At 44.9% G+C, this 22,858-nt stretch overlaps 1 protein-coding gene across 2 annotated transcripts in view; it reads right to left on the bottom strand.

Moving 5' to 3' along the window:
- LOC126191483 (limbic system-associated membrane protein) overlaps positions 1-22,858 on the bottom strand; it is a 986,380-nt gene that overhangs the window by 17,886 nt on the left and 945,636 nt on the right. For both annotated transcript variants that reach the window (XM_049932368.1, XM_049932366.1), the window contains exons 7-8: positions 13,024-13,238; positions 1,644-1,830 (exon numbers count right to left, since the gene is read on the bottom strand). In XM_049932368.1, coding sequence (XP_049788325.1) covers positions 1,644-1,830; positions 13,024-13,238 — 402 coding nt within the window. The remainder of the gene's footprint in view (positions 1-1,643; positions 1,831-13,023; positions 13,239-22,858) is intronic.

Consider the following 22,858-nt stretch of genomic DNA (forward strand, 5'->3'; position numbering starts at 1 on the left):
AAATTTCGTTCCCAACTTGTGCAGTAACCAGATTGAATCATAACAATTGAATGACATGAAAGGGAAATGGTGTTTGAGAGTGAAAGAAGCCTGTAGCCTCTCATCGATGTCATTCAGTCTATACAGTGAGCAAGCAGTAACGGAAACCAACGAAAAATTTGGGGTTGGAATTAACATTCGTGGAGAAGACACGAGAACTTGTAGGTTTTCCCACGCCATTGTAACACTGTCAGAGACTGCATACTAGGAAGAATATAAAATACAGACTGTTAATATCATGAAAACCACTTATGTAAAAGAGTAATTTGCTAACATCTAATATATATTTAAGTATTAGGACGTCTTCCCCGTAGGTTTTTGTATGAAGTGCGCATTTGTACACTAGTGTCATGTGGACGAATAGACACTTTACAGAAGATCAGACCAGAAGCTTTTGAAATTTGGCGCTGTAGAAGAATGCTGGTAATATGATTTGTAGACCGATTAAATAATGAGGTTGTACTGAACCAAATTTGGGAAACGTCAAATTTATGGAACAACTTGAATATAAGAAGTGATCGCTTTATAGGACACATACTTAGGTATCAAAGAAAGGTCAGTGTGGTAAGAGAGACGTGTGGGTGATAAAAACTGTAGAGAGGGACCAGGGGATGAGTACAATAAACACGTTCAAATGGATGTAGGTTACTGTAGTTATTAGGGGAAGAAAGACTTCTGCACTGGATGAAGAATATGGAGAGCTGTATTGAATCAGCCTTCAGAGTGAAAACAACCGTAATGACAATAAAAATCAGTATAACTTGAGTATGAAGGTTATCAACTTCTGTAACAGATCTACTTCGTCGGAAATTTAATTCCTTTGTTCGGCAAAAGCCGGCCGCGGTGGCCGTAAGGTTCTAGGCGCTCCATACCGGAGCCGCGCTGCTGCTACGGTCGCAGGTTCGAATCCTGCCTCGGGCATGGGTGTGTGTGGTTTCCTTAGGTTATTTAGGTTTAAGTAGTTCTAAGTTCTAGGGGACTAATGACCACAGCAGTTGAGTCCCATAGTGCTCAGAGCCATTTGAACCATTTTTGAATTTGTTCGGCAAAACAGTGATCATTAGAAACGATGACTACCATGCTTGACTAAATTTGTGTCGCTTAAAAAGATACCAGTCGCATTCTATCGTCTGTGTTAACATTAATTAACGCAGGTATTTAAAATTATACTTATTTTTTATTTGCGCCTTGACTCAGTAATATATGTGACGTATTCAGTCATCAGACCACTTCAACGTTTGTGACCATGTTTCGATACGTGTCACAAGCAATTATGAAATGACAAACTTTTCCCGCATCTGTACACGGTATTTTTCATCGTCACCTGAAGTTCATGTAGCATAAGATTAATTACCAACAGTGTGGGCTCCCCTAAAAATGCAAAAGATGCCTACTAAAGAAAACTCTTTTTTGTTTTTTGTAGAAATGAGAGAATGTAAATGGTGACAAGTGCTCTGGAAATTTTCTGACCTCAGAATTAAAATCTCTTAACTGTTTCGGTTTGTGATTAGACAAAATAAACATATGAATAATTAATATTTATTCAAATACTTGAATTCATCAACCAGGAATACCATATTTTTAGGCAAAGAGTAGGTACTCACCGATTCCTCTCGTTGTAAACTTGAAGCTTTCGGAATCGCGGTTCCATCCGAATCGGTTCTTCGCGCGGACCTTCGCTTCATATTCCGCCCCTGCCTCCAGGTTGGAGATGAAATACCACATCTCCTGGTGGAACTGCTCGCTTGGCTTGGTCGGCAACACGACGTCCACCCAGTATGTGTCGTTGTCCTGCAGAAATACACCCACGTTTCTCTGTTCACACTTGCAGTGGAAAGCTCTAGTGACAAACATAAACACTGAAAGCACCGTAAGTTAAACATAAACACCAGGGCCGTAGTAAATGCGGTGATAAGGAAACAATTCTGCATGTAAGTTTATTGTAATGTAACTATCAGTGAATAAAACGAACGTTTCGGGCATGGTCAAGTGACATTTCTATGGGTTTGAAAAGCCGTAAGAAGACCACTAAAGCCGTAGCTGTAGAGTAATGAGTGAGTGAGAATGAGCAAGCAAAAGCGGATGCGTATGAGCTAATTACATTGATGGACTAGTGAGTATGAGAGAGTTACAGTTACGGGAGATCGTGGGAGTGGGGGGTGAGTTGAATGTTATAATGAGCGTGAATATGTTCGCAAGCTAAAATTTTTGGAAAGTAGGATGAGGCAGCTGGTATTCTATTTTTCAGTCAGAGTCTTTTAAACAGGAGCATATTCGCCCTCTCGGAGCATTTTTGCGCTAGTTGACCAATACATAATTTCATCTTCGCTTTCCTAAGAGATGAAAGTATATTGCTAACATAGCCTTCATTCACAAAAACACGCTCCAAGGATACCTGTTTGCTCCTCAGTAACACCAATTCAGTGGAACAGCACGGACTCTCAATTCCTGAAACTGTCCGGAAATACACTAAAACAGTGGTGAGTCCCAGCATAGTATCACGTTTACAGGTAATAATCATTTTGAGCCAAGTAATTCCTCCACGAACTGAAGCAATTACTTAACCAGGTCATTAGTGACATAGCCATTCTCGCAATGGGTCACCTCAAAATGTAAACGTCAAACTGATGTAGCAGTAACGCGTCGGCGTGTTGCATATGTATATGGCATATGCAAACAAGCTGAAATATGCGCAGCTGAGTAAAATGTTAACATGCCAGCGAACGGGTGTAAAGTTGCGTAAATATTCATGTGAATTTCCCCACGTGCGTTACGCGCGTAGTCCCACAAGTTTCCACCGCTGCCAGGGGCTTGTGCTACCTAAAAATTTCGGACAAAAATCAACAACAGACCCACTCCGATCGCTCAAATATTAACTACCAAATTAAATTAGCGCATAAATGCTAACTGTTGAATTACGATAGTTAGATAAAGCACCATTTGTTAAAATTGTTTCTTTATAGTTCTGTCTCTGATGGGTCGACTATTTGGTTAATATAAGGGGCGTTCAAAAAGAAACGAGCCGGAGGCATGATTACAGAAACCAGTACCTGGCTGCTGAGACGCGTGTCCCACCGTGAACTGTGACACAAGGCGGTTAATGGCTGTATCATAGAAGTCCCGGCGCTGCGATGTTAACCAGTCCCGCACGTACAGCTGAACGTCGTCATCCGAGGTGAATCGTTTGCCCCTCAGAGACATTTTAAGGGGACCAAAAATGGCGTAATCACAGGGAGATAGCTCCGGACTGTATGCAGTGTGGTCGAGAACCTCACATTTGTATTTCTGCAGGAGTGTCGCGACTGTGTTGGCCATATAAGGCTTTGCATTGTCGTGGAGCAGAATGACCCCACGGGTGAGATTTGATCGCTTGGCGAAGGGTGGTCAAGGATCGCGAGTAACGCTGGGCACTCACTGTCGTCCCGTTCTGCAGGAAGTGAATCAGAAGGGGGCCATCTTGGTCAAAGAAGAACGTCAGCATAACGTTTCCTGCACTCGTGTGGATGGCCTTGGCTTGTGTTGGTGGTGGTGACCCTGGATGCTTCCACTGGAGACTTTGTCGTTTTGATTCTGGTTCGAAGTGATGACACCATGACTCATCTCCAGCCACCACTCGTGCCAGGAACGCATTCCCTTCCCGAGCATAGCGCTGCAAAAAAATAGTTCAAATGGTTCTGAGCACTATGGGACTTAACTTCTGAGGTCATCAGTCCCCTAGAACTTAGAACTACTTGAACCTAACTAACCTAAGGAGATCACACACATCCGTGTCCGAGGCAGGATTCGAACCTGCGACCGTAGCGGTCGCGCAGCTCCAGACTGTAGCGCCTAGAACCGCTCGGCCACTCCGGCCGGCAATAGCGCTGGAGATGAGCAAGACAGTGGGCCTTCCGACATGCTTCCTTGTGTGGATGAAGACTGTGGGGCACCCATTGGACATACACTTTGCGCATGTGCAGTAGTTCCTTCACGATGGTGTGAACACTTCCGATGCTCAGTCCGAACACAGCGGCTATGGCTTACACTGTCACTTGGCGGTCCTGGGTAACGAGTGCATCCACCAGCTGGACGATGTCATCGGTAATGCAGTGTGGTGCTTCAGACCGTGCATCATCGGCTAACGACACCGGTCTTTCCCTGAAGTGCTTGTGCCGCGCCTTAACCCTTGCAAGCGACATGCATTGTTCGCCGTACACTTGTAACATTCGTCGATGAATGTCCGTTCCTCCTACTCCTTCCGCTATCAGAAAACGAACAACACCTCTTTGCTCTTCTTTTGATGCCTCCATGTCTCTGTTGCAATGCGACTGGCAGCGTTGGACGATTGATGAATGACTGAGTCCAAACAAAGCAGAATGTTATGCATATGGTGAAACATCGACGGTGTGGTGTACTACGAATTGCTTCCCACTGGTGACATTTATCGTCAGCAGTAATGGTACATGATAGGAATGGTCGGTGTAGTTTAAGAGCCAATTGATGACATTAAATACATCAGTTAATATAGCAGAAAGTTTTCATTATGTAAAGCCATTATAAGCCGCTGAAGCCGAAAACCGATCAACTAAAGAAATTAATACTGTGCAACATTCGGAATTGTGTATTTCAAAGCATGACGTGGCACTATATCCAAAAACTTCTCTGACGCTACATTGCTTCTTCTTTTATATTCAGATGTTAAGTCCCATAGTGCTCAGAGCCATTTTATATTCATGGTAGCACATCTAATACTACTATACCGCATTCCTAACGGTGAAAGCGCAGCTCTCTTTGAAATTGTTTTCTGTTAACGCTGCTACATATTTCTGCACCGATCTTCCATTTTCAGGATATTGCAAGCTTGCATTCAGCAACTACGTAGTATCGGATACGTCTAAGTTTCACATGTTTCTGAAGCAAATGCCGTGTACATAAATGAAAACGTAAAGCTAAACACCACTCAAGAAATAAACCATAGTCCTGTTCTGATTGCTGCCGACAGGGTAGTTCGTATGATTGTGGGACATGTGATCAGCATGTTGCCAGTCAATCCAGTCATTATTCTCAATAGATTAATCTTGATGGTGCTGCTGTTCTTTTATTCAAACAGCTCCTCCTTTGACCTCAGGAGGTTGAACGAATCCCGTTCCAGGTCTCACCACCTCAGAAAAAAATTCTGAGGTGGTTCTGGGAATCAAACTCAGTCGTTTCGCACCGAAGGCAGCGGCGCTGCCCATTTTTTTCGTCTTTTTTCTTTCGATCTTTTTCTTCCTCAGTTTGTAGTCACTAATTCTGTGTGGTTGTCGCATGTAATCTTACTTTCATCGCTGAGAAATTCACTTTTTTTTTTAGGGTAGCCGCGATCGAGCACTAAGAGCTACCGTGCTGTCTTCGGCTACAGCGGTAATCTGTACACGTATGTAATTACCTAAAGGGTGACTCAAAAGTCCTTTAACATTTGAAAACACGTTATTCACGGAATAGTGTAGATAGAGAGGTAAAAACTGGCACACTTGCCTGAAAAGATATGGGGTTTTACTGACACCAAAAACAAGTTCAAAAATTGGCCAACAAATGGTGATAGACAGCAACACGTCAGTGATGCCGCATGAGAATCGTGTACAAAATGCTCCACCCAACGTTGCTACACGTGTGAACGACCCCTTGTTCTCATCGTTTGGGCTACGGACCGCGTGCTGAGCCGCCACGTTCGTCATGCTGGGCCTCCCAGGTCCCCAGACAACAATCCGTGTGATTATTTGTTGCGGGGTTTCCTAAAGTCGCAAATATACCGCGATCGTCCGATGCTAAAAGACATCATCCGACGGCAATTTCTCAACATGCCCACTGATCTGAGGCACAGTGCTTTTCACATTGTCCCTCGACTATGAATTGGTGATGAATGATGGTCGATACGTCGAACATTTGTTATAAGGAACACCGTCTTCAATAAGAATAAACTGTTCTGCTAATTATTGCATTGGTGTCGTATGAAGCACCACCTGCTGATCTTTTTGTGCACATTTTTGGTTTCACCAAAATCCCTTGCTATCTCAAGCATGTAAGCCAACTTTTGTCTTTCTACTTGCGTTATTTCGTGAAGTACTTAATTTTGAAATGTTAACTCACTTTTTGGCCCTGCTGTACAACTGCTAAAATGCCTGAGTGATTAAAAATAGTAGTATGATACGATGGTCGCTGAGCTGTTTTGTACTTAAACGTTTCTGCACACAATGGTCATATTCACTTACTAACAGCGACTTTTCTTTTTATTTCGAGAAATGAAGAAAGAAGCGACTGTAATTACGCAGGCCGTTTATGTGCGGCTTTTTTTAGCCTTTCTTTGTGAGCCGCGACGTGACGGATGCCCAGTCCGGATCTAGACACGCAGGAGGACTTATCTGCCATTGTGCGGCAGTGGTTCGCGTGCTGCTCGTCGGTTGCCGGCTGACCCTTTAACCACGGCAACGAGAGCACTGTTTTCAATTTCTTTTTATTTCCACGCATTTTTAAAATAGCTTAATTTATGGCAGCGGCAGGGAGCGGCTGATCCTCCCCCTCCCCCCTCCCCCTGCCGGCAGCGCGGCACGCTCGTGTCGGGGTCGGTCCCTGACTGCCCATCGCGGCTCGAGCGTGCGGCCGTGAACAGGCAGCACTGTTTGGCTTTCTTATCTGTCGCGGCTCGACCACGCTATCACTCACCGTCCACTCTCTATGTATGAGCGTAATGTTATTTGCATGATGAACGGCAGTTTAGATTAACTCTGTTTAGCTAACTACACCTAGCCGCACCGTGCTGTGTGTGTGTGTGTGTGTGTGTGTGTGTGTGTGTGCGCGCGCGTTGCGTGTGCGTGTGGTCGTTCCAACAGTGAATTTTGCCTGTCGTTTAAGCGGATGTCATTTCCGTAGCGAATTGCATGCAGATTTCTGCCATGTAAACTGTCACCAGCAGATATCTTTAGATCCGTCGCCAGATTGCTGTAGAACTACAACCTTTTTGACCACTAAGCTCCCACCCGTCAATTTTAGCTTACTAATTAAGGGGGGGTGGGGGGGGGGGGAAGAATTTTAAAACAAAAGTGCGTCGAATATATCCACGTGTACTCAGGACGTTGTGAGCTCGTAATAAGGAATACTGTCCTAAGTGACGTGAAGAAAAAATTAGCCAACCCCCCCCCCCCCTCATGCGCAGTAATGCCGTCTCCTGCTTGGATCTGGCATCAATTAATAGAGGAAAGGAATTCAAAAGTGTTATTACACTATTGGCCATTAAAATTTCTACACCAAGAAGAAATGCAGATGATAAACGGGTATTCATTGGACAAATATATCATACTAGAACTGACATGTGATTACATTTTCAAGCAATTTGGATGCATAGATCCTGAGAAATCAGTACCCAGAACAACCACCTCTGGCCGTAATAACGGCCTTGATACGCCTGGCATTGAGTCAAACAGAGCTTGGATGGCGTGTACAGGTATAGCTGCCCATGCAGCTTCAACACGATACCACAGTTCATCAAGAGTAGTGACTGGCGTATTGTGACGAGCCAGTTGCTCGGCCACCATTGACCAGACGTTTTCAGTTTGTGAGACATCTCTAGAATGTGCTGGCCAGGGCAGCAGTCGAACATTTTCTGTATCCAGAAAGTCTCGTACAGGATCTGCAACAAGCGGTTGTGCATTATCCTGCTGAAATGTAGGGTTTTGCAGGGATCGAATGAAGGGTAAAGCCACGGGTCGTAACACATCTGAAATGTAACGTCCACTGTTCAAAGTGGCGTCAATACAAACAAGAGGTGACCGAGACGTGTAGCCAATGGCACCCCATACCATCACGCCTGGTGATACGCCAGTATGGCGATGACGAATACACGCTTCCAATGTGCGTTCACCGCGATGTCGCCAAACACGTATGCGACCATCATGATGCCGTAAACAGAACCTGGATTCATCTGAAAAAATGAAGTTTTGCCATTCGGGGCACCCAGGTTCGTCGTTGAGTACACCATCGCAGACGCACCTGGCTGTGATGCAGCGTCAAGGGTAACCGCAGCCATGGTCTCCGAGCTGATAGTCCATGCTGCTGGAAACGTCGTCGAACTGTTCGATCACATGGTTGTTGTCTTGCAAACGTCCCCGTCTGTTGACTCAGAAATCGAGAAGTGGCTGCACGATCCGTTACAGCCATGAGGATAAGATGCGTGTCATCTCGACTGCTAGAGATACGCGGCCGTTGAGATCCAGCACGGCGTTTCGTATTACCCTCCTGAACCCAGCGATTCCATATTCTGCTAACAGTCATTCGATCTCGACCAACGCGAGCAGCAATGTCGCGATACGATAAACCGCAATCGCGATAGGCTACAATCCGACCTTTACCAAAGTCGGAAACGTGATGGTACGCATTTCTCCTCCTTACACGAAGAATCACAACAGCATTTCACCAGGCAACGCCGGTCAACTGCTGTTTGTGTATGAGAAATCGATTGGAAACCTTGTGTGAATCTTCTGAAAATCTAATCATTTGCACATCACAGCATCTTCTTCCTGTCGGTTATATTTCGCGTCTGTAGCACGTCATCTTCGTGGTGTAGCAATTTTAGTGGCCAGAAGTGTAGGTACATTAAACCATGCAGAGTTTCTTAATTGTCGAGGACGTTGATTGCTACGTTTTAGCCTTCCAGACATTTTCTATCGGATTCAGATTGAGTGATTTAGTGACCCAGTCGAGCTGCAATAGGTTGCCAGAGAGTTTGTCAAACCAGTCCCGTAATCTTGGAATCCTGAGAACTTGGACGACTGGAGGGAGGTGGCTTGGGATCCGCGTGAAGCGTGAGCTGGAGTCACTTGATGTGGGGCGAGTACAATCCCAAATCCACTGTTTTAACTGATTGCCGCCCTGATTAGAGCAATTAAAAATTTCATGCAATACGGGAGAGGTTGCAGAAGGGCATATGTTCGTGATATGATATTTTCTGATGTTTTAAATTTGCACCACAGTTACGAAGTTGTATTCGCGGATGAATCTAAACAGGTGGCCTCCGTTGGCTTCCGTCTAATTACTCACATATACGAACTTGAGGGCAGTGGAGCACATTAGATTGTCGTGCCTGCTAAATTTCTCGTCCGTTGCGATTCAGTGAGCGGCCTTCACTCTCTCCAGTACTTGCACTCAGCTCATAAATTAGACCAGGATATCCAGGACGCCCTTCTCCACGTACAAAGGTTGAGCAAGGAAAGGAGATGTGTTTGCTGGGCACAAAAGCACATGGGTGTTAAGGGAAACGAAATGACGTACATAGCAGCTAAGGGGGCGTGTCATGACGCTCGGCTGTGACATCCTCCTGCATGCTATCACCTCGTTGTTGACGTGGAGAGTCATACGTCGATGAGAAAAAGAGTATCTGGAAGTGACAGTCAATAAACTACGTTCGATAAACTCCACAACGCGGCTGTTGCATACCTCCGTCCCGCCGCCAGATGATATCAAGGCCTTCTCACTCGTCTTCGCATATGAGACAGCCCTCTGATAACGCATGACGTGTTGTTCCAGCGAGAGGACGCTCCAGTGTGCGTTGCTTATCGCGTACAGGCCACGGTGAGCCCCATTTTAGTAGACTGCGTTTTATATTCAGGCAAGAGGGCAGCAACTCATTTGTCGTCAGATCTTCGCTCTATTTTGACTAACGATGACATGTCTGTGATAAGTATTTCACGGTCTTGTGACACGTCCGACTTGTCTCCCAAAATTTTAGGCTGACATTTGTAATGTGATATCAAGTCGTCTGGCTCAAGTCCTTGTTTCTTAGTGATAAGGCAGCCACGTATTCCAGAGAATGTGTTTTAGTTTCCCTCTTCTTTTATGTTTAATGACGTATTTCAGGATGTGAGCTAGTGTGCCTGTGTGGATGATCATGGATGAGACTGTGAGAAAGTGAGTGCAGTTTTATCTCACATTGCTTCTTACTTCTATTACCGCATTTTCTACTTTGAACTACATTCGGTTGTTCGACAAATTTTCGATGAGGCACTGATAATGTCGTCGTTGGGCGCCACCATACTACACACACACACACAGCACACACACACACACACACACACACACACACACACACACACACACACACACACACGCACGCACAAGATCAAACCCTTTATCTGAGACTGATCGCCGGCCGAAGTGGCCGTGCGGTTCTAGGCGCTACAGTCTGGAACCGCGAGACCGCTACGGTCGCAGGTTCGAATCCTGCCTCGGCCAGTGATGTGTGTGATGTCCTTAGGTTAGTTAGGTTTAACTAGTTCTAAGTTCTAGGGGACTAATGACCTCAGAAGTTGAGTCCCATAGTGCTCAGAGCCATTTGAACCATTTTTTTGAGACTGATCTCAAAATCACGTCTATACTTTCAGGAGTATGAGGAGGAATTACGTACACAATATATTTATCTGGGCGCCACATATTCCACATTACATTACTTTCTCTGCTGCTCAGAAAACGTTGTTGTACTTCTTTATTTACTTACTATATCTCATTCCAGAATGTCTCAGTTACGGGAAATTATTTAAGTAATTTTACAGACGTTGAGGACTTGTAGTGGCGACCAAGATGATTGAGTTTAGCATACAAACTCACGTCCGGAAGTGTACCGTTTCCCCATTACACACAAAATACCATAACACACATTCAAATCTCCCGCAATTTCGGCTCCGCTGACCAGGGTATTATGTACGTCAATCACCGATCAGCTGGTGTCCCACACCCACTGTAGGGTTGTGTACATGAATTACACGTTTGTGAAATACGCCGACATGATGTTACTGTACGGCTAAACTCGGTGCAGTTGTATGCGAAGCGTTTTCCACGCAGCTAGACACCTTCGCGCTCCCTCTTTGTTACGGCGTATCAGCGGACCACGGAGACGAGTACATTCACAACCAGCAGTGCCCACTGTGGTGCTCCACCGCGCTGCCGCACACCAGAGTTTGAAGAGGCTGTACTGCGTGCAGTGGAAGAGTACGCGACGACGAGTACCATGAACATACCAGGGAGACTGAATGTGCATCACCAAACTGTCTGGCATGTTCTGCATAAACAGCAGTACACCCGTACCTACCCCAGAACGCATATTTGCAGCCACAGGATTTTACGCCACAAGCCCAAATTCTGCGGGTGGCGAATCATTTCAACGGATGAAGCCTAGTTCACTAGTGAACGAGTTCTCAATTTCCCGCAGCAGTCATGTGTTGGGATGATGTAAACCCACATGCTGCGTGCTCCGATGGATTGCAGAAACGAAACGATCTGAATATTTGACAAGGTTTCTGAAAGGGCGTGTGACTGGGCGTTACTTTCTTTCAAGCATCTCACCGGAGCCGCATTTCGAGATTCCTTGACTGGGCACTATGTGGGATCTTGGAAGATGTGTCACTACGAGTACATCAAAACATGGGGTTCGAGCACGACGGCGCAGCATCTCATTTTCCACGTGCGGTCCGTGATAATCTGGATCAACAGATCTGCGCAACAGTGGAGAGCTAGTGGTGGCCCAGCTACTTGATCTGTTCGTTCTCCCGACTTGAACCTTCTAGACTAATATCTGTAGGGTCGCACGAAATTCTTGATTTACGACAGCCCTGTGGCATCTAGGAAGATCTACTGACGCGGTTACGGCTGCGGCGTGTGCTGGAGCACCAGGCATTCGTGTTCGAGTGTACCGGAACGTGGTATGGAGATGCATTGTTGGCGATGACTTCAATGATCGTCACATCGATTACTACATGTACCGTAAACGGTCTCAGGTGACAAACAGCAGAAGTCAGAGAGCTGCGTATGTTATGGTATTTTGTGTGTAGCAGGAAAACATGAGTTCCTATCCTAAACTTGACTGTCCTGGTCCCCACTACAAGTCACTGACGTCTGTAAAGGGAATTCAGTTACACCCTGTATATATACTTTGTGACTGGTACTTGTTTTTCAGAGTTTTATGCAGAAGCTTCTATTGTCCATCAATATTACACAATGGACAAAACAACTGGACTTATTACAGCAGATGAAGAGAACAGGTGAGGATTATAAGAAACAGAAAGAGCTCAGATTTTCATGGTAATACTGTCGGGTGACTCCAAATACGCAAAGTAAAATCTCCAATGGTTTATTTTGTCGGTTTGCAAATCCTCAGATGTAAATGTCTTTTGGAATGAGCAAGTTCACTGATTGGCCAGGGAATTCACTTAATCAGTGGCCACAAGACCGAACAACTTACAATATATGAATTATAAATCATCTTGACTTACTCTACTTCGGTAAAAAATGTACCCCAAAGGCAAGACAAGGGAACTGAAATGTGTATGTAAAAAAAATTTAATATATGCGGGTGTCAATTTTGTAGATGTGGAACGACTTGACTCTCAGGAAATGCTGGAACAGCTACTCTTAAATGAAGTTCATCGAATAGCGTCCTATAACATCGTGTGAGTGTGTCATTCAAACGAAGAGAACGGCTGCACTTTTGGCACCGTTCAGCATTGGTCCTGCACATTTACACGGTCCCAAATGTGACACAGCCACCTGCCTAAGAATTTGATACAAGGTGAAACATTCAGCACTAGATATGGGAGACCAAAGAACGGCATAGAGTGGGCGCCATTATCGTGTATTCACTCCAACAACAGGCCCTTTAATGACCTAAGGAATTTCTGATGCTGATAAAGCCGTTTGTATATACGACTTCCACTGAATCACTCAAAATATTAATAATAATAAAATAAAAAAGGAAAAAAATATTAAAATAAAACATGAAATTTCTTTCTCTCGACGAAGTTAACAAAACCGATACGATCAATATCCCCTGGATGCACTCATCACCGAACAGTGGTATTTCCTGGAGACATTCGTCGTTAGTCGATCGTGCCAACACAGACGGTTAAAAACCAAGTTCCCGGATACATAACTGTAAACCGACCCTGATTTCACGGTAAACAGTGTCACATGTTTCAGACTTACCCGCCTCGCCGGCCGCCTTCCGTTGTGCTGTTGTTGCTGGTGCTGCTGTTGCTGCATCAGCAGCTGCTGTCCCTGAGGGCCCGGGATGGGTAGCTTGCGGAAGGACAGCTTGTACTCCTCGATGGGAGTGTAGCTGTTAACTGCCCACGAGATGTTGTAGCGGTCCCGAAACCGACTCACCGGCTTGCTCACGAACGTCACCGGGTTTGGCTTGCCTGCAACATATATCTGGAATGATTCCGATTCAATAATAGCACAGAGAGAGTGTTTGTACTGTTCAAGAGATCAATTAGAAACGCAGTTACTAAATACTGAAATTATCGACATGCCAAAAGTAATGCTCGACGAGACGTACAGAGCCATTCGAGGTATGTTATAGTAGAAATAATTATTAATGTAGGTAAAGTAATGCAAAAGGAACTTGGAAATTCTACATAGAATATCATAGTAGGAAGACAATTTCCGAAGATTAAAATTATGCTGTGATTTTGCTATTTTACAAGAAAGGAGACAAAAAAGATACGAAAGAAGCTATAAAACTCTCAATCTCTTCTTCGTAATATACTCAGTAAAATTATCACCAACTGCTTAGGAGAAAACTAGTATTTTAATGAGGGACGAACAAGCAGGCATCAGAAGTCAGCATGGCACAACAGACTCGAGAAATAAGTCCATATTTCCACTTCGTTTAGGTGTCAATTACTTTTAGAAGCCTTTCGCTCTGTGCTAACAGCCCTTGAGAAACAAAGCGTTAATGAAACATATCTTATAAAGCTCATTAATACATATATGAGTGCTACATCTTTCGTGGAATCTCATCAGAAATGTGAAAAATGTACAGTCGAAAAAATAGATGATCTGGTGTCATCAAAAATATTTCCTACTGGCCTGAAGGAAGTTTTGATAACCTTAAGCTGTAAGAAATGAAGAGGAAATAAATGTCAATGAAAATTATTTGAACCACCTTTGTTTTGCTGATAATTTAGTGCCGTTGCGTCTGGTACAGATAAACTTTAAAAACGAGTCTATAAACTTGATTGAACCAGTTTGTAGTAAGACTCGAGATATACTAAAACAAGCCTGAAATAATGTGCAGTGAACATATTCGCAAGACAACACTACAACATAACAAGAAGTTTTAGAGCGAGTTGGCACATTTATTTATATTTATGACATTTTAAGAAAACAGTTGGATTGACAGAAAAGGAATAATCTGAAGGGTACAAGGGACATGAAATGCGTTTGGTAAACTACAAAGGTTTATCATAATGAGGATTCCCATCAGTTTGGAACGACAAGCTTATAGTAACTTTTTCTTCCTGTTTTGACTTGTATCTGAAATACACGTAATTGCTACTTCATGGAAATACTGTTCAGATGCAATTATAATAAATAAACGTTTCAAAATATGATAGTTATTAAACAGTAAGTAGAGAGGTGCATGACAGTCATTTCTAGAAGAGACAGGAACGAAAGAAATGTTTGAGAGAACAGAGCAGAGTGTATGCTGTAATTATGTAACGAAAATGAAATTCTGGTGGGCGGGTAGGAAGCCAGTGGAATAGACGGTAGAGGGATTTCAATGAAGAGTAAACATGACGCCTTAATGGAACACAGGTGGGTGATATTAGGAAACGCGTGGGAGTCACTGTAATGGATAGTGCTACGGGAATCAAGCAATAATGTCAGCTGGCTGATGAATAGGTCTCCAAAAGTCGGAGGTCATAGTTAGGGATATTGTTTCGCCCACTTTCAAGTAAGCAGTTTCCTCATGTATGTTTGAAGCATTCAGCTCGAGGGACAACTGAGTTTGCTCTTGCATGTCGTGATATGAAGGGTGAAGAAATAAAATAGAGTGTGTCTGTATTAGACAGATTAATTATCAGTCTGGTTAAAAACAAAACATTCTGTTACACACGGTCCAGTCACATAAATGTGACCACCGCGTACATTGATGAGCGAATACATTATGACCACTTTCTTAATGGATGGTTTGTCCACCTTTACATCTCCGCTTCCGCATGTCAGGGATCCGACAGTTGGTTGGCAGGTTTGTAGAAATATGTGGAATTAAATGTCTACGCAGAAGTCATGTAATTCGCGTAAATAACGAGCAGCTGATCTACGTATGCAGTGATGGCGCCTGATAGTGATCCACATGGATTCCATGGGGTTTAGGTCGGGCGAATTTGGTCGCCGAGACATCATCTGAAGTAAATTATAATGTTCCTCAAACCACTGTAGCACGGTTCTGGCTTCAAGACAGTGACAATTATATTGCTGAAAGACGACGTCGCCGTCAGGGAAGACATCCAGCATTAAGGGATGCGGGCGGTTCGCAGCTGTCAGTGTGTCGTCAATTACTACCGATAGTCGCACGCAAGCGCAGGAAAATGTCTCCCATACCATAATACTGCTCCCGACTGCCTACGTCACTGGCGCACTGTACGTTTTGAGGCACCGTTCACCTCCATGACGGAGTTTGTGGAGACTACCATCGACCTAGGGTAGCAAAAATTTGATTCACCCAACGAGATGACACGTTTCCATTAACCGACGGTCGAATCCCGACGGTACCGTGCCCGCTACAATCGAAGTTGACGATGTCTTTGGGTCAACGTGTGAACACGCAGGAGTGGCCCGCTGCTGAGCTCCATGTTCAATAATGTATGATGAACAGTGTGCTCCAAAGTACTTGAACAAGCGCTAGCATTGTTCTCTTTCGGTAGGGATACCACAGATCACTATCTGTTCTACTTTACAGAATAGACATCCCATGTTCTGTAAAGAGTCGTGAACGTCCAAACTCCAGTGGAAGACTCTGCAGGAGAGACGCTCAGTAGCTCGGTACGGGCTTTTGTTGAAGTTTCGAGAACATACCTTCACCAAGGAGTCAAGCAGTATATTGCTCCCTCCTACGTATAACTCGCGAGGAGACCATGAGGATAAAATCGGAGTGATTAGAGCCCACACAGAGGCAAACCGACAATCCTTCTTCCCACGAACAATACGAGACTGGAATAGAAGGGAGAACCGATTGAGGTACTCAAGGTACCCTCCGCCACACACCGTCAGGTGGCTTGCGGAGTATGGATGTAGATGTAGATGTAGATTTGGCACCTAGTAGTAGTTTCACTGTTCTTCTACCTCTTTGCGTAGATGCTCACGACAGTTGCACGTAACCATTCGACCAGCTTCGCCGTTTTCGACATACTCGTTCATAGGGTCTGTGTAATAATAATATTCCCTTTGCGAAAATCGCTTACCTCAAAGAATTTCCCGATTTGCAGCCCACATCTTCGCTACGCTAATCCCCCATCTACGTGTGCCCCACTTACATACTTTTGTTACCGCATCACGTGCCCTCAACACCACGACGCGGCATCCAATCACGCGGTGGGCTATGGTCATAAAGTTTCGGCTGACCAGCGTATGTTCGATGTCAACGCGCAATAACCACTCGCAGACGGCAGGTGGCAGAGGCAACATTAGCAATGCCGTGAATATAAAACGTGTCCGGGGGACGCAGAAAACAGCGAAGTCGTTGGCATAATGTGGAAACAGAGCAATTTGTCTGACGTCTAAGGGACAGGATCATTGCCTTTCGGGCCAAGGGTGGAAACATTTCCGAAATGGTTAAATTTGTAAACTGTTCGCGTGCAGCTGTGATTAAAGTAAGCCAATACCTTGCGTGGCGTAAAGGTGCCATCCAAAACCTGCGCCGAGTCCATTGTAGTGCACCATAGGGGTAAATGACGGTTGCGGGGATGTTTACGGACGGATAGACATCAACAGTTGAGCAACTGACCGCCTTGTCAACAAGAGGCTACCAATGCTGTCTTCTCAACGACCGTTCAGCGAACATGTGTGTGTGTGTGTGTGTGTGTGTGTGTGTGTGTGTGTGTGTGTGTGTGTGTGTTGGGGTTTATGGGCGCTCAACATCGAGGTCATCAGCGCCCTGACACACATTAAAAGTAACGAATTCAGCGAACATTGCTGCGTATGGGCCTCCGCTGCAGGCGCCTGGCTCACGCACCCGTGCTGACTGCTGTTCATCTGCGACGTCTACTGAATGGCGACAGGTGGACTTTACAGATTAATTACGTTTTGTGCTTCATCTGACAGATAGCCTTTGGCGTGTACAGCATGAAACGCCAGAAAGCAAACACAGTGAAACGATCATTGGAAGGGTCCAAGACGCAGGAGGAGCGCTATGTTCTCGGAAACGTTTTCATGGGATTCCATGGGTGATCTCGTCATTGTGGAAAGCACAGTGGATCAGCATAAGCATGCATCTATCCTTGGGGACCATGTCCGTTCCTACATGCAGTATGTTTTTTTCTCGGCACGATGGCGTCTACCAGCAGGACAATGCAGAGCGTTAAACACCTCGCAATGGACGCGCGTGGTTCGAAAAGTGCCAGGATGAGTGTACCGTATTCCCATGCCTACCAAACTCCTCGCACTTGAACCCTATAGAGAATCTAACGAAGCACCTAAATTGGGCTGCTCGCAACATGGATTCTCAGCCGAGAAACCTAGCGCAGACGGACACCTCACTGGAGTTACAATAGCTCTACATATCTGTCAGTACCTTCCACAACCTCACGTCTTGCAGCAGCCGGCGCTGCAGAAGGTGGTTATTCAGGTTTCTGGCAGATTCCACATTAATGTGACTGGGCAATGTATTATTGGATCCTTTGGTAATGGCGTAACGCCGAAACGCGTAAGGTGTAATAAAGTCAGTAAAATACTGCAATGAAGACAAATTATGTTATTACTCGCCGGCCGGGGTGGCCGAGCGGTTCTAGGCGCTACAGTCTGGAACCGCGCGATCGCTACGTTCGCAGGTTCGAATCCTGCCTCTGGCATGGATGTGTGTGACGCCCTTAGGTTAGTTAGGTTTAAGTAGTTCTAAGTTCTAGGGGACTGATGACCTCAGAAGTTAAGTCCCATAGTGCTCAGAGCCATTTGTTATTACAATGCAACCAAATGGCGGGTATATCTCATAGAGCAGTTATACAACATATATTTATTTAGTAACTGTTGCAACTGTATTTCTCTTTTTGTTCTCGCCTATACAGAGAAGATAAACTAGCTTTGTTATAAGCAACAGTTGTACAGCGCATGCTGGATGCTGGTAAAGTGTCACTGTTAAAGTGTGAACTAATATAGTTCGTGTGAAAGTGTTCTGGACATCAAAATGGAGGCAGACAGATACGAAAAAAGTAGCCTATACTGTCACAAACCAGCACCCAGCATTATGCTACTACCAGTAATGATGTAACTTCCCGGATACTCCCGAAATCATCTGAAGATGAACCTGAAAGGGTTCGAAAACCAGTTAATGTAATAAAGCATTATTAATGAAAAAGTGACTGGTTGCAGTTGTGTATAATTTATTTACATTAATATACAGTCACGGTTCTAAAATATCCGTAATGGATAAGCATAATTAACTTTTTAGTCTTATGATTCGTTTCTGATTCCGGCCATCTTCGCTTAGCTTTAACTGATTACCTTAAACCATGTAAAGCAAAGTTTTTTTTATCTTTTATTTTTTTTATTTCTTTTTTAATCATCAGTCTACAGACTGATCTGATGCGACCTCTTCATTCCAGAGTGGCCCTTGCAACCTACGTTCTCCACTATTTGATTATTGCATTCCAATCTCTGTCTTCCTCTACCGTTTTCTGCCTTCTATAGCTCTCTCTACTACCAAGGAAGTCATTCCCTGATGTCTTGACAGATGACCTGTCATCCTGTCCCTTCTCCTTGTCAGTGTTTTCCACACATTCCTTTTCCTCTCCAATTCTGCGCAGAACATCCTCATTCCTCACCTTATCGCCGGCTTCTGTGGCCGAGCGGTTCTAGGCGCTTCAGTCCGGAACCACGCTGCGGCTACAGTCGCAGGTTCGAATCTTGCCTCGGGCATGGATGTGTGTGATGTCCGTAGGTTAGTTAGGTTTAAGTAGTCTAGCGAACTGATGACCTCAGTCCCATAGTGCTCAGAGCCATTTGAACTATTTCAACCTCACCTTATCAGTCCACCTAATTTTCAACATTCGTCTGTAGCATCACATCTCAAATGCTTCGATTCTCTTCTGTTCCGGTTTTCTCACAGTCCATGGTTCACTGCCATACAATGCTGTGCTACAAACGTACATTCTCAGAAATTTCTTCCTCAAATTAAGGCCTATGTTTGATACTACTAGACTTCTCTTCGAGAGAATGCCATACCCTTTTTGCCAGTGCTGCTTTTTATGTCCTCATTGGTCCATCTGTCACCGGTTATTTTGCTGCCTAGATAGCAGAATTCCTTAGCTTTATCTACTTCGTGACGATCAGTCTAGCTGTTCTCATTTCTGCCACTTCTCATTACTTTCGCCTTTCCCAGATTTACTCTCAATCCATATTCCGTACTCATTAGACGGTTCATTCGATTCAATAGATCATGTAATTCTTCTTCACTTTCATTCAGGATACCAATGTCCTCAGCGAATCATATAATTTATATCCTTTCACCTTGAATTTTAATTCCACTCCTGAACCTTTTCTATATTTCCATCACTGCTTCTTTGATATACACGCTGGACAGCAGTGGCGAAAGCCTATGTCCCTGTCTTACAATCCTTTTTAATTCAAGGACACCAATCTTGGCTCTCGTACATATTGTATATCACCCGTCTCTCCCTATAGCTTATCACGATTTTTCTCAGAATTTCACCAATTTCATATTGTTAAACGCTTTTTTCAGGTCAACAGATCCTATGAACATGTCTTGATGTTTCTTTAGTCTTTCTTCCATTATCAACTGCTAAATAAGAATAGCCTCTCTGGTGCCTTTACCATTCCTAAATCCAAACTGACCATCATATAACACATCCTCAATTTTTCCCCTCCTTCTGTATATTATACTTGTAAGCAAATTGGAAGCAGGAGCTGCTAAGCCGATACTTGGATAATTCTCGCCCTTGTCGGCTCTTGCAGTCTTCGGAATTGTTTGGGCAATATTTTTCCGAAAGTCAAATGGTATATCGCCAGAGTGATACATTCTACACACCAACGGAAATAGTCGTTTTGTTGCCATTTTCCCCAATGATTTCAGAAATTCTGATGGAATATTATCTATCGCTTCTGCCTTATTTGATCTTAAGTTTCTCCAAAGGGCTCTTGAATGCTGATATAATACTGGAGAGGCCTTCTGTGTACCTTTTCCATCAATCCCCTCTCTCCTATACATTTAACAGTGGAATTCCCGTTGCACTCTTAATGTTACCATTCTTGTTTCTAAATTCACCGAAGGTTGTTTTGACTTTCCTATATCCTGAGTCAGTCCTTCCAACAACTATTTCTTTTTCTATTTCTTCACATTTTTCATGTAGTCATTTCATCTTAGCTTCTCTGCACTTTCTATTTATTTCATTCCTCAGCGAGTTGTATTTCTGTATTCTTGATTTCCCTCAACATTATTGTACTTTCTCCTTTTATCTATCAACTTGAAGTACACTCCTGGAAATGGAAAAAAGAACACATTGACACCGGTGTGTCAGACCCACCATACTTGCTCCGGACACTGCGAGAGGGCTGTACAAGCAATGATCACACGCACGGCACAGCGGACACACCAGGAACCGCGGTGTTGGCCGTCGAATGGCGCTAGCTGCGCAGCATTTGTGCACCGCCGCCGTCAGTGTCAGCCAGTTTGCCGTGGCATACGGAGCTCCATCGCAGTCTTTAACACTGGTAGCATGCCGCGAAAGCGTGGACGTGAACCGTATGTGCCGTTGACGGACTTTGAGCGAGGGCGTATAGTGGGCATGCGGGAGGCCGGGTGGACGTACCGCCGAATTGCTCAACACGTGGGGCGTGAGGTCTCCACAGTACATCGATGTTGTCGCCAGTGGTCGGCGGAAGGTGCACGTGCCCGTCGACCTGGGACCGGACCGCAGCGACGCACGGATGCACGCCAAGACCGTAGGATCCTACGCAGTGCGGTAGGGGACCGCACCGCCACTTCCCAGCAAATTAGGGACACTGTTGCTCCTGGGGTATCGGCGAGGACCATTCGCAACCGTCTCCATGAAGCTGGGCTACGGTCCCGCACACCGTTAGGCCGTCTTCCGCTCACGCCCCAACATCGTGCAGCCCGCCTCCAGTGGTGTCGCGACAGGCGTGAATGGAGGGACGAATGGAGACGTGTTGTCTTCAGCGATGAGAGTCGCTTCTGCCTTGGTGCCAATGATGGTCGTATGCGTGTTTGGCGCCGTGCAGGTGAGCGCCACAATCAGGACTGCATACGACCGAGGCACACAGGGCCAACACCCGGCATCATGGTGTGGGGAGCGATCTCCTACACTGGCCGTACACCACTGGTGATCGTCGAGGGGCACTGAATAGTGCACGGTACATCCAAACCGTCATCGAACCCATCGTTCTACCATTCCTAGACCGGCAAGGGAACTTGCTGTTCCAACAGGACAATGCACGTCCACATGTATCCCGTGCCACCCAATGTGCTCTAGAAGGTGTAAGTCAACTACCCTGGCCAGCAAGATCTCCGGATCTGTCCCCCATTGAGCATGTTTGGGACTGGATGAAGCGTCGTCTCACGCGGTCTGCACGTCCAGCACGAACGCTGGTCCAACTGAGGCGCCAGGTGGAAATGGCATGGCAAGCCGTTCCACAGGACTACATCCAGCATCTCTACGATCATCTCCATGGGAGAATAGCAGCCTGCATTGCTGCGAAAGGTGGATATACACTGTACTAGTGCCGACATTGTGCATGCTCTGTTGCCTGTGTCTATGTGCCTGTGGTTCTGTCAGTGTGATCATGTGATGTATCTGACCCCAGGAATGTGTCAATAAAGTTTCCCCTTCCTGGGACAATGAATTCACGGTGTTCTTATTTCAATTTCCAGGAGTGTATTTCTTCTCTTACCCGTGGCTTCTTCACAGTTACCTTCTTTGTACTCAGAGAACTTCAAGCGCATCTCGTCCTTTATGAGTACTTCTGTATCCCACTTCTTTGCGTATTGATTATTCGTGACTAATGTCTTAAACTACAGCTTACTCTTCATCACTACTATATTGTTATCTGAGTCTATATCTGTTCCTGGGTACGCCTTACAATCCACTATCTTATTTGAAACTCTCTGTCTGACGATGATGTAACGTAACGTATCACTCGGCCTGTTCCAAGTTTCTCTTCTCCTCTTGTGATTCTTGAACTGAGTATTCACTATTACTAGCTGAAATTTATAACAGGACTTAATTAGTCTTTCTCCTCTCTCATTACCTGTTCCAACCCTATATACTGCTGTAACCCTTTCTTCCTCTCGTGCCCCTAAAGTTGCATTCCAGTTCCCCACGACCATTAGATTTTCATCTTCCTTTACGTTCTGTATAACCCTTTCAATATCCTCATATACCTTCTCTATCTCTTCATCTTCAGCTTCTGACGTATACCTGAACTATCGTTGTCGGTTTGCTGTCGATTCTGACAAGAACAACTCTGTCACTGAACTGTTCACGGTAACACACTCTCTGCTTTCCTTCCTGTTCATAACGAATCCTAATATCGTTATATCATTTTCTGCTGTTGTTGATATTACCCTATACTCATCTGACCAGAGATCTCTGACTTGTTTCCATTTCACTTCACTGAGTCCAACTATATCCAGATTGAGCTTTTGAATTTTCCTTTTCAGATTTTCTAGCTTGCATAGCACTTTCAAGCTTCTGACATTCCACGATCCGAATTGTAAAACGTTATCCTTTCGTTGGTTAGTCATGCTTTTTATCATGGTCGCCTCCCCCTTGGCAGTCTCCTC

This window comes from Schistocerca cancellata, chromosome 6 (genome assembly GCF_023864275.1).
Source record: "Schistocerca cancellata isolate TAMUIC-IGC-003103 chromosome 6, iqSchCanc2.1, whole genome shotgun sequence".
In the NCBI taxonomy this organism is placed as follows: domain Eukaryota; kingdom Metazoa; phylum Arthropoda; class Insecta; order Orthoptera; family Acrididae; genus Schistocerca; species Schistocerca cancellata.